This window comes from Diachasmimorpha longicaudata, chromosome 7, assembly GCF_034640455.1.
Source record: "Diachasmimorpha longicaudata isolate KC_UGA_2023 chromosome 7, iyDiaLong2, whole genome shotgun sequence".
In the NCBI taxonomy this organism is placed as follows: Eukaryota; Metazoa; Arthropoda; class Insecta; order Hymenoptera; family Braconidae; genus Diachasmimorpha; species Diachasmimorpha longicaudata.
The window spans coordinates 2,767,645-2,780,353 of NC_087231.1; the positions used below are offsets into that span (position 1 = coordinate 2,767,645).

Consider the following 12,709-nt stretch of genomic DNA (forward strand, 5'->3'; position numbering starts at 1 on the left):
TGTTAGTAATAACAATTATATTTTTTAGATTAGAAGACCACACGATCACATGATGCCATAATAATACCGTTAAATTATTTATTCAGCCAAAACCTGTTGCACATCGTCCCATGTTTCTAGTAATCAACTTGAACAAAAATTAGGCTATTTGTTTACAAATCCATATATAAAATGATTTACACCAAAAACAGATAATTAATAATTAAATTCATCTCAGAGCCACATTCCCTTGGTCCCAAGAGAATGTATTTTTGAAATGTAAATGTTCTCTGCATGCCCACATGGTACGTGAGAAATCTCACGTAGGTCTTCATCCCCTACTCCCAAGGGCTCCTGAAAATTCATCCCATTTGTTTCAACGTGAGCGAAAAAAATATATTGAATTACTAGAAGTCAACGCCAAATGAGTCAAATGAATTTTCAAGTTCACGGTTGAATAGCCGCTGGTCCACCTTCCCTCAATATACCTCCCTGTCTACATATATACAGACCAGACACGTTATTTCTTTTTTATCAATTTGCCTGAACGTTATCAACAGAGTGCAACCTCACGAGAAGGAGAAATTGGTATAGGTTCAATGGCTGATTGTTGCGCCTGCGCACAAGTATAAAGGAGCATAGTCACTCGAAAGAGATTCCGTGGAAACGACAGTCCATGACGCCATGTTTTGATGTCGTCATTCCCCCTGTACCCCCCAGTAATCACCATTCCACTAGTGTTTTCCGTCGTGCGGTTTTAATGCCATTTGTGGATCTCCTCTCTCTGTTCTCTGGCCATTTTTTTTCATTTTCCATATAATTATTTTTCAACAATTTAATGTGCATATGTGTTCATCTATAAATCACAATAATATTTAATCAGTACCATTTACTGATATGTTACTCTACATCTGTGTTACTTGAGTAGTTGTGGACAAATAATTTGAGTCGAGGAAAAAGGCGTCAGGTGTAAAAACGAAAAAATTGAAGTATTTCTGTGGTGCTTCATGTGCGGAAAAAAGACGGCGGAGCGGGGGGAGTCCGCCAGCGTCCTCATCTACGTGGTGGTAGAGTCCTAGAGGATGTGAGATACCAAATAACAATAAAAATAGTAAAAATAACTGAGGATATTTAACGTGGACTTTTACTGGGTTACATCACTGAAAAATAAGAACGTCTCGATTAAACGGAGAGAGAGAGAGAAGAAAAAAAATACACACACACACACACCTCCTCCATAAAATTATTTTCGACGAGAAGAAGTGCAACTACAGCTGGTATTCGTATTTTGGATTATTTTGATACTGAACGGGAAACGTTTTGAGTTCTGTTGAACAATTTCTACAGAGTTATGGAGTTGAGATTACATTCACCAGCGGGAGCTGAGCCCATCGTTTATCAGTGGCCACTTACCTCTGGCTCGGGTTCTGTGAGTTTATTTATTTATTTTTCAAGTGTTTGGTTGCTGTTTCATGGTTTTATCAGTGTATTTGGTTGAGTCGAAGTGTGGGCACGTGTGAGTGAAGGTTGAGTGTACGTGTAGAGGAAGATACGTGGTTAACGGAATTTTCATTTTTTTAATTTTGTTTCGTTTCATTTTATTGTGTACATAAACCATGAGTATGAGAGAATTTTAACAAATTCAAGAGTCGGTTGATTTTTTCGTCTCGAAAGGGCTTAATGGGGTGAAATTGAATTGTTGTAGAGGTTATTTATGAATGTTTACAAATGATTCATCATGTTATTCATCAATAATTACCAATGATTTATCAGGACCGTCACGATGGGGCACTGGACGTGGTGGAGACAATGAGATGGGTGTGTGAAGATTTGCCAGATTTAAAACTGCCGTTGGAGAATAATATACTAGTTGAATATGACACAAGGAATTTTGAGAGCATGAAGGCCCTGTGTGATCGTTTCAACAGAGCTATTGACAGCCTCGTTCAGCTCGTGAGTGTTTTTTATCGATATTTGTTGAGATAATATGAAAATATTGATGGGTTTGGGATTCTTTGTAGGAAAAAGGAACCAGTTTACCCTCACAGAGACTTAATAAACGACCAACTAGGGGATTACTTCGACATATTCTTCAACAAACGTACAATCAAGCTGTTGTTGAGCCTGACAAGCTCAATCAGTATGAGCCATTTTCACCAGAAGTTTATGGAGAAACGAGTTATGAGCTTGTTTGTCAGATGATTGATCAGATTGAGATCACTGAGGATGATGTTTTTGTCGACTTGGGCTCAGGTGTTGGCCAAGTTGTGTTGCAAATGGCAGCAGCAACTGCTTGTAAAATTTGCCTGGGGGTTGAGCGAGCTGATGTGCCTTCACGTTATGCACAGGTGAGATGCGTTGGAAGGAAAAAGGAAGATATGTTTCAATTGAAGTATTTTGCAACCGCCTAAATTAATTATTATAGTTTTCCTGTTTCTCAAAGTGTTTCGCGGGTCGGCGCTATTTTATCTTTATCAAAGAAGTTCATATAAGTAATTAAAGTGTTATCGTCATTTAGAGGGATTCAGAGCACTCAGGACAATGTTTTAAATCTATTACGCCTGTTACCTCTGTTAAATAGTTTCAATAATACGTAAAATAGTACACATAGGGTCTGGTTCCACTTGATGAGGTTAAGAAATTAAAATAAAATACTTTATAGGATTATTTTATACGATTGTACCTGTAAGAATTCAACAAACACAATCTATAACATTCTATTCTCATCCTAAATATTTTAGACATCGATGAAAACATGTTATAGTCAATGAACACACTGCCGTTATTTCTTAACACTCAATTAGTAAAATTCCTTAATTTCAATTTTTCAGGGTATGGAAACAAATTTTCGCAAATGGCTGAACTGGTATGGTAAACGGTGCGGAGATTATCGTCTTGTAAAAGGTGATTTTCTCGCTGACGAGCATCGCGAAAGTATTACTAGTGCAACAATAGTATTTGTTAATAATTTTGCATTTGGACCGACCGTTGATCATCAACTGAAAGAACGTTTCGCTGATTTGCGTGATGGAGCTCGTATTGTCTCATCGAAGTCATTCTGTCCGTTGAATTTTCGAATAACAGATCGAAATTTAAGTGGTACGTAATACAATATTTCAATTCAAATAATTGTCCGTAATGTTATAGAATTCATCTTTGGTTAATCTTCACATCTCTCTCCTCTCGTTGCAGTCTCCAATTTTAGACTATTCACTTACTTGTTGAGAAGAATATTCTCGTTTGATTTTTTAGATTAGAAGATTAGATATGGGCAATTCCATAATAAACTACGATGAGGAAACCCCTTTTAATCTGCTAAAGTAGAAAATTCGCATGATTTCATGTAAAGCTACACAAAAAATGGATAATATGATCGACGATGATGAAGATTTTGATCACGTTAAATTCCCATGGAATATTCCATACCTTGGAAACCAATCAAATGGAGAAATTTGTTTTTTATGCAAAATATTTTTCCATTATATTATGCTAATAGAATAACTTGGTGAAAACTGAAACTCTGTTTGTTTTTTTAACAGACATCGGAACCATAATGCACGTTTCTGAAATGACTCCCCTGAAAGGCTCAGTCTCATGGACCGGTAAGCCCGTGTCTTATTATCTCCATGTGATCGACAGAACAAAGCTCGAGCGTTACTTCCACCGATTGAAAAACAACAGACTAGGTGGAGGAGATATTGAAAATTCTGAGTCTGTGATAAGCAACACTGCCAGCAACCATAGTAAATTATCGGTGAGATCAGACAGAGGTGAGAGAGCAAAGAGGGATCTATCAAGGCAACTAGAGAGTCCAAATAACAATGAATTAGTGGGTACAAATAGTGACTCAGACATTGACGAAAACATGAAGAGCAGACGTCAAACGAAGATCCACAGAAAATTAAACAGAAAAGTAGCAGGAGCGGCTATTGTTAGGCAGCAATCAACGAGAGGTAGACAACGTGGTAGAGCTGTTAAAAAGACTAAACCAAAGAAGGCGATTAATATATCTGGATTGGATTTGCTACACAGTCAGACACTCCTCAGTACTTCACCACAGGCGATTGGTAAAAAATTACCTCCAGCACCGGGTTGCATCGATCAACATCTTTCATCTCTTTCGTTGTCTCTCCAACCACATTCTACCTCAGTTCATGAGGAGCTGAGCATACCCCCAGCACCATCAGCAACCCCTTATGCACTGCAAATTCTCCTCGATCTTTATAGGGACCAATTCATGCTCACTCTTGAATCAATGAGAACACCAGCTTACAAACAATCAGTTACTGCTGATCTTACTAAAGAAAGAGAGCGTAATTCAAAATTACAATCACGTGCTGCCCAATTGGAAAAGCAAATTAAAGTACTAATTGACGATAGTGTAGCTTTACTTAAAGCACGAATGACTGAATTAGGTATAAATGCGACATCACCGGGTGATTTACTTGCTAAAGCTAAAGAGATTGTTTTGAGACATAAGCAATTGCAGGCAAAGGCTAGTAAACTTCAGGCACAGGTGTCATCGATGGAGACCGAACAGTCCCGACTAGCTGCACAAAGACATCAGGAAATCGAAGATAAATATAATCTTCATAATTCACCAGCTGTTTTAACACCTGATTATATTCTCAAAGAAATATCGCAGACTCTCTCGCAGAGAAAGAAATTACATTCACAGGTCTCAAAACTCGAGCATGAATTGAATGTACTCGAGCGTACAACGACTGAAAAACAAGCAGTTCTGTCTCAGCAACAGCGAGAATCTTTGTCGAATAAACAATCACAAAATCATCACTCACAGCACAATGGGAAATCAGCTTCGTCTCGTAAACACCGAGATGCCCGTTCACGTTCCCAAGAATGGCCAGATGTACCAGACATAGGAAAAATTCAGGAGAACAATCCAGAGATACTGGCGCAAAAAATTCTTGAAACAGGACGTCAGATCGAGGCTGGCAGAATACCAAATCGTCACAATTCATCATCAAATCCTCCCAGTAATCGTCCACGTTTGCCCCAATCAAACTACAATTTTTCCCCATCTCACAATTCCCAGAGAGACCAAACGAATCGTATTCAGGAGCCACCGAGAGTAGCAAATTTTGAGGATCGATTGAAGAGTATAATAACCAGTGTATTGAATGAGGATCAACAAAATCGTACAAAACAACAACAACAGCACTCAGCTCAACAACAGATACCTCAAATGCCATCACTTTCATCCCAATCGTCAGAGCCTGACAGAAAGCGTCAAGCATTACCTCCAAACGCTCCAGCTCCTGATTACACTCAAGTATCACCCGCAAAATTGGCCCTTCGTCGTCACCTGTCTCAAGAACGTTTGACATCTCATGTACCAAATGACAGACCTGTTGATTGTCGTCAACAACCCCCCGAGACACGAACAAATCCACCTGGTCATGGATTACTTGGTACAAGAACTATTGGTGATTTAGTGAGTGGGGAAATTGAACGAACTCTCGAAATATCAAATCAATCTATTATAAATGCTGCTGTTGACATGAGTGGTATCATAAGACCAGAGACTGTTTATTCACCAATTTCAAGACCAGCAAGTGCTGAGGGTGATACTGGCCTTGCCACATTGGCACATGTTGCCAGTTATGCACCAACATGTTCATCAGTAACTCAACCCACAACAACACCATCAAGATCCTCAGTTTTATTTACCCCAGCAAATCAAAATCAACGCTATACACCAGTACAACTGCCAAGGGCTGATATAAAACCTTATCATGAATCATATTTTGCTGATAATTCATCTATGATAAATCAGACACAAACAACACAGCCCACAGCTTCACTTCATTCGTCCCAAGGAGCCAATGGTGATGTACCTGTTGAAGGACTCGCTGCTTCACTACATGCTAGAATACTTAGTAATAATCACAGTGGAAAGAACGAGACAAATAGTAGGAGATATGCCCCTTATCCACGCTACAATAATACAAGTGATAGGGTACCATCGCCACCGATTCAACCTACTAGTGTTAAAAATGAAACTAGTGTATCATCAGTGAGCACTAGTGGTGCACCACTCAGTCCACCCGTTGAACCCCACTCCAATACGTCAACCCCTCTTGTTGATGAACCACAGATGAGCAATCAGAGGCAAAGAAATGGCATTGGTGATGATGGTATGTATAGTTGACATTGATCCTAACATATCAATAATTAATACTCTATTTATTTCAATTTGTCATTTAATTTCTTTCAAATTTTTTTTTTCCAAAGCTCTCCGTGATATCTTTTCAATGCGATGACAGTTTCAAAATTTGTGATGATTGAAATTGAGGCTTGCTTTCAATTAGATTTTTTCATTTCTACGTATTTGGATCTCTTCAAATGGACATTGACTTTTTATTTTGTTATGAAATCTATGAGTTCTCACTGTGGATTAGGTTTTTCTAATACTCTTTTCTTTTTCTATGTATTTATCTCATTATTTTCAATTGTTGGTTGTACTTGGTAGATGCACTGTAGCTGTTTTATTGGTAAAAAAAATACACATCGTCTCTCTAAGTTGCAAAAACCTCGGGATCTAGGTTTTTAAAAAATAATAAAAATGAATGAAAAAAAAAAAGATGAAAAAGTCCCCGAGGCTTGTTTTGTTAGCGATTCAGGCGCACAGATCAGAGGGGAAAAACAGAAAGATATGGCTGCCTTTGGGTTGGTTCGTGACTCCTGGTGAGTTTTCCCAAAGGATTTTTTTCAAAATTTTCTCTCAGTTATTTCATACTCACTGTTTAATCCTCACAATGCTCTGATTTTATGCAATTAAAATTATAACAGTTTTTTTAAATGGAAAAATCTTGGATAATACCATTCATCGAAATCAGTTGCAGAGTACATGAAAATAAGCCAAAATTATCAGATTAAAATAGTATTAACATCACCCTCATTAAAAAGTATATCCAAGGAGAGCGAATGACTGACTGATTTACAACCAAAGGTAACCGTTCTACGAATGCCAAAAAAACATAAATAACTATTTCTCTTCTTCTTTCACTGTAGTAATGTAGGTGTTTACTAGGGTAGTGGTCGTTGTCGATAGAATCATCTCTGTTGCTCGCTGAATTTTCTCCAACTAGATTTTTAAAAAACGTCCAAAAATGGGTTGAACACATCCCTCCCCCATGACAATTCCCCCTTCCCCCACAAGGATAACATAAATTTTAAATGGAAATAGCGAGTTGATTGTAAAATATTAACCCTTTAAACACTACTTAAAATAAGAAATAATTAGCGAAGTAATTGATGAATAATCGACTATTCAAGGAAGCAGAATAGAATAAATAAAATTATCTCAATTCCCTCAAAATTAAAAATAAATAATTTATCATTCATCACCTGTTTGGTTGGAGATTGCCAAGTTAATATAGAATACAAATATAATTACAATAAATATCGAGTATAGCAGTACAATAGATTCGTGGTTCTAATTCTCGGTTATAGACTTTCTTAAAATTACAAAAAAGAATAGGAAAATAGTCGCACTGACAGTAATGTAATGTAATTTTGTGACTCAGAATTTTTAAACTATTAGAAGTATTAAAAAAATTGTTTTTCTAATTCTTGTAAAAATCTGTGCGATCCGTATGAAGTTTAATAAAAAGAAGAAACTTTATGAGGGATGTGACAATTGTGGGAAGAAAGGGGAATGGGCATTTTGAAATTGGAATGGAGATTTCCAATTTTAGGATGATTTTCTTTAGAATATATTCAGTAGAAAGTAGAGAAAATTTCAGCAGCAACGACCACCCTAACGTATACATAGAACTCTGCATGCAATACTTCGTAGATAAATTGGCTTATTTTTATGAAAACTTCAGACGTCATCCACATATAATAAGACAAAGTACACAAAATCAATAAAGTATGACATGTTTAGGAAAAAATATGTTGGCAACGGAATTTTCAGACGGTGAAGCAGATTGGCAAGATCGCATAAGTTCGGGTTTCGATCGTCTTGTGGCATTTGCTTCGACAGAGCTCGATAAACGTCGAAGATCAACTGAAGGTGTTAACACGAGTCCAGACAGTGGGCTTGGATCGGATGCTGCAATTGGCCCACCACCAGTTATTCCATCACCTGATGAAGCACTTGGACCACCGAGAACACCATCACCCACCAGTCCACGTCCACCCAATCCATCGAGTAATACATCGTCATCAGTACCCTTGAAATATCAACGTCAGCCAGATCCTGAACGTCATCATTTCAAGAAAAAATTTTTTCATCGCGATTGGAATAATTCTGGCAGCACTAGTAAATTTCGACCCAAAGGAAAGGACTGGGATTGGCACAATAATTGCGGTCATTGGCCACCGAATGGCGAACAGTCGTAACTCCTCACATTTATTGTTTCTTTTGTATTAATTTTAATTGCATCTTAAATCTTGTTTTTGTTTTTTTGTTTTCAATTTTTTTATTCTATTTTTTTTGCATTAAAACGAGACTTTGAATCTTTATGTAGCGATTCATGAAATATCCGAGTTCATTTATTCATATGAAGAGACGTTATTGTAGGAACAAAATTAGGATGTTTTCATTTTCTATTGTTTATTTGCACTTTTTGTCCTTTTTTTTATAGTTCATTTAAAAAAATTATTTGACAAGTAGACTTTCCCCATGTCCTATAACTCATTGCTTCTGGGTATTTATTTCAATATATACAAATGCAGCACTATTATATTGAGGGATGAATTACCTTTAGAGAGAGACTGATGCAATGACTAGTTTATAGTTATTTATTAAGAGGAAGATAAAATGAGATGAGAAACCTTTGTGTGTTCGTTGCAGAACGTTGTATCACTGGAAAATATGATATTCCTTTAGTACGATTTGTCAGATTCATTTAATGATCAATAAAATGACTGATGTGTTCATATTCTAATTAATTGAGTGTAGAAATGTGGATAAGAGCGAGTGAATCAGAGATACTAGAATTGAAAGGAACTGAAGAATGATGTTAAAGTAGATGCGCACAGCATGTCCGAATGTTCTCAAGGACTATCAACAAAAGTGCGTATCACGTAGTTGAAATATGGTTGAATCACCATCAATTTAGGCTACATTATGCATAGATTCGTGTGTGAAGTGAATCTCATATGCTTGTACAGTTGAACGAAATGCGATACAATGATTTCCCGTAAAAGCAAGAACATTTAAACATCAGAACAAAATGCAAATAGCATTAATCGATATGTAATGGATACATAACTTGTATGTAAGCATTTCTTAGGGAATGAGAGATAAAGTTGAAAATTAAAACAAAAAACAATACACTAGCATGTTAATACACTGCCGAACGTTCTATTTAATTTTATGATGATTAGTGAAAACAATCATGATCAATTATTTATTGTTTTATTGGAATATTTTAATACTAAGGTTTTTGTAACAATCAAAAACGTCATCGCTTATTTATTCATCATATCCCTCCCCGATTTAATATGATCGCCAAAGTCAATGAACTTTAAATTGAAAAAAAAAATTTTAGTTGTATTTTCTAAGATAAAATAGCCACAGTGGATTCTCATTTAGACTCAATGTGTTTTCACTTTGCTTTTGGATCTTTTTGACGCCCCGTGGCGACCGGGCATAGTGATAAAATGCACAAAAAAATTGTAAAAAGAAACTGCTAGCTTCTGATGAGGCCGTCAGCCTGATGGAAAATGGAATGAGGTGGTAACCCATCCTGGATAGAAAAAATGGTCGCGAGGGCAATGCATAACGAACACTCCGGTTCGACATGTGGGCAAACACTTTGTATATATTTTTTAAAAAGGGGGAAAAGAAAAAATATAAAATAATGAACCAGTGCACTCGTTACATTTAATGGGTGGCACTTGTCGTCCACCCGAGAATTCTATGGAATATGCAAGGGTTTTCAATAATACGTGTCAGCAAAACGCGGAAATAAGCTGCTTTCTGCAGATCGCAGGATGTACTTTTCCTGTTTCGCGCAGCAGAGCAGTACGTTTGATTCCATTAAATTCACTTTTAGATTTATTATTTAGATTAATTAGCGTATTGCACAAAATGATGGACAAATAGAAATGTCAAAAATGAACATTTTAGTGGGTAAAAAATTCCGATTCGTTCCAGATAGTCACATGATCGCCGTATAATGATGATGATTATTGTATAATGGATCATGTACTCCTCTTTGCGTAGTAAGAGATTATGTTTTTATTATATGAATTAGGTTTCACTATTTCGATTAATTTAGAAGAACCTTTCCATTGCTTATGGGAATTCAATTCTAATCTATAAGAACACATTCGTTTTTTCCCGATATTAAAGGATTTTTTCCAGAATCATTTTCTTTCTTGAGGGCTCAATTTTAATTACGAAGGAATGAAAATCTTCACATAGATCAATTTGTACCTAAATTAAAGTTCAATTCCAATGAACAAGTAAAACCTACTCCTTATTTAATCGAAAAAATGGAAACCGATTCATAGAAGAACAACAGCTCTGATTTTTGAAAGATGAGTCCTTTATACAAGTCAGCATTGAATTCTAATGATTCTAACAAAACAATCCTTTTAAATATTCTCTTAATTATCCAAAGAAAAATGTTTGCCTGCTCTTACATTCAGTTTCTGCAGGTAAGTCAACTAAGTATACTGATGGGAATGTAAAGTCTTCAGTTGATTCAACACCAGGACCAAGTGAGTTAAGTTCACTCAAAATCAGTGATGCCCATCAGCTGCAACTCTAGTGCATTCTTCTTCCCCACATTACAAACGATCACATAACCGAGATAATATCATGACTCCGTTTTTCTAGGATATTTTTGTTCCATAATAAGATTGATTATCACTACAGCAGCGTTAATTATTCGTAAACGCGAGCGGTATTGTCCCTTTTTTTATCTTTATGGAAAATCATCGAAATGACAATCGAAACACATGCAAAACCTCTTATTTTAATCATCCGGAAAAATCAATTACAACGAATCTCTCTATTGAAACAACCGCCAAACCCCTTCCTCTTTGAATAATAATCATAATATCAGTTCTTTGGCATTAGTATTTGGATTTGGAACAGCATCACATTAAAGATCTGGTTCGAGTAATCGTATCTCCAGTGTCAGAACTCCAAAATTCGTGAAAATTCCAAATGTCTCTTCTATATAAATTAGATACCCCAAAATATCAGTTGAGCTTGTCGACGAAGTCCACTCCTGGGCTGGTGACATCGGATGGAATGCCAGGGAGTTCCCTAGAATGTCATCGGAATGATCTCCATCAAACTGTTTCCAATGGAAAAACAATAGGGCATTTGGTATCCCGATTAGAGAATGGGATGATGTCCTCCAGTTGAAAGGGCGTGGGGATGATATGCATGTGTGGTACAAGACCAGCGTTGGCCTTTATCCATCCTCATCAGTATCTCGGTCGTCTTCCTCAGTTCATCGAAACTATGAATGTCCAGGAGGGGTCGAATACAAGCGAGAAGAGGAGGGCACTAGGTTGCGTATCATACGATAGAGAAAGACAGATGTGCGCAAGGGTGAGCCGTCGATGGTGAAAAGAACTGGCTAACAGACGAGTGAAAAAGGAGGTGGAGTGTATCCTGGGGGATGACGATAGTGGTGGTGAATGACGTCACGTTGCTAAAGCGACGCGGCAACGTTAAGCGTCTGCGTGGATGGTCGGGGTGTCTGGGACAAGATCAATAGCGCACCAGCAACCAGGTAGGGTGAAATGAGAAAAATACAGATGTATATGTGTGGATGAGAGTTGGGGCTGGTTGGAGGCACTTTCCACCAACCGCCAGTCCTGGAGAGGTATTCCCCGAGGTAGGAGCGATATATATATTATTTTTTTTTCTTATCGCACCCCTAACGATATACAACATCTATAAGATTCCCATTGTACAGTTATTCTGGTCCCGTTAGGCACTGTTATATCTGAGGGGCGCCATGTCAGCATCGCCACCCCGTTACACCGTCATTGCCTAGGATTTTCATCCTCTCCAGGTAAATTATCAACAATCAGAGTAATCATCAGATCAACATTCACTTGGTTGAGACATTTTCTGTCAATTTTTTTTTTCTGCACATCTTTTTTTTTCGAGTGTCGTTTCACTGTCATTTTGTCAGTCGAGGGTGATTGAACATCTAGTCATATGGAAGATTAGTTGGCTTTTATCATTCAACATCATTCACTTTTAGAAATAGAAAATTAATTGAGACATGAGTAGAACAAGAATGTCGGCGAGGGTGAGTGAGTGGGGGAAGGTGGGCTCCAGTAGCAAGAAAGAAAAAAATATATATACGGGAGTGGACGTTTAGGGGTGGAGTATCAAGGGTGGATTATGTTACCCAGAAACTGAATGTAAGATGAGAATATGCATGTCAGTTACTGTTGGAAAGAAAAAGAGCCGCCAGATTGAAAGATTGAACAGTCTTTGGAGAAATCAGTGAAATCAGTTAGTGGAGTAATAACCTGACAGTCTCAGAGGTCTCTTGATATATTCTATAGTCCACGGAAATTGGAAATAGGACAGGTAAAAAAATTGTGGAGTGATTAATTGTTTAATGTGGGGGAAAATTTTGGGCGAATTGTGTGATGATGACAAGTGCTGGATGCGAGTGTTGATAAGTGTCACTTAAGGATACGATCCCTGAATCTTTTCTACGTTATATGGGGCAAATCACAGATGTACCCCCGATATTGATGGGAAATTGTATGA

The 12,709-nt window shown here is 37.3% G+C and overlaps 2 protein-coding genes across 14 annotated transcripts in view; both read left to right on the plus strand.

The window, feature by feature from the left end:
• Window positions 1-637: 637 nt before the first annotated feature.
• Window positions 638-9,414, plus strand: Gpp (grappa). 6 transcript variants are annotated; one of them, XM_064125112.1, is made up of 7 exons: window positions 638-1,408; window positions 1,753-1,932; window positions 2,001-2,327; window positions 2,811-3,078; window positions 3,519-6,137; window positions 6,616-6,687; window positions 7,892-9,414. In XM_064125112.1, the coding sequence occupies exons 1-7, from the start codon at window positions 1,331-1,333 to the stop codon at window positions 8,347-8,349; spliced, it is 4,002 nt and encodes a 1,333-aa protein (XP_063981182.1). In that variant the 5' UTR covers window positions 638-1,330; the 3' UTR covers window positions 8,350-9,414. The 6 variants fall into 6 exon arrangements, with proteins under 6 accessions (XP_063981182.1, XP_063981183.1, XP_063981184.1 ...); XM_064125113.1 differs by having other exon boundaries at window positions 7,922-9,414; XM_064125114.1 differs by lacking the exon at window positions 6,616-6,687.
• Window positions 9,415-11,682: 2,268 nt separating this feature from the next.
• LOC135164611 (glutamate-gated chloride channel) overlaps window positions 11,683-12,709 on the plus strand; it is a 42,419-nt gene continuing 41,392 nt past the window's right edge. For 5 of the 8 annotated variants that reach the window (XM_064125118.1, XM_064125119.1, XM_064125126.1 and 2 more), the window contains exon 1: window positions 11,729-11,813. In XM_064125118.1, coding sequence (XP_063981188.1) covers window positions 11,748-11,813 — 66 coding nt within the window. In that variant the 5' untranslated portion in view covers window positions 11,729-11,747. Of the gene's footprint in view, window positions 11,814-11,894; window positions 11,994-12,136; window positions 12,524-12,709 lie in introns of those variants that run through there. The other 3 variants (XM_064125123.1, XM_064125122.1, XM_064125124.1) reach the window with 3 other exon arrangements.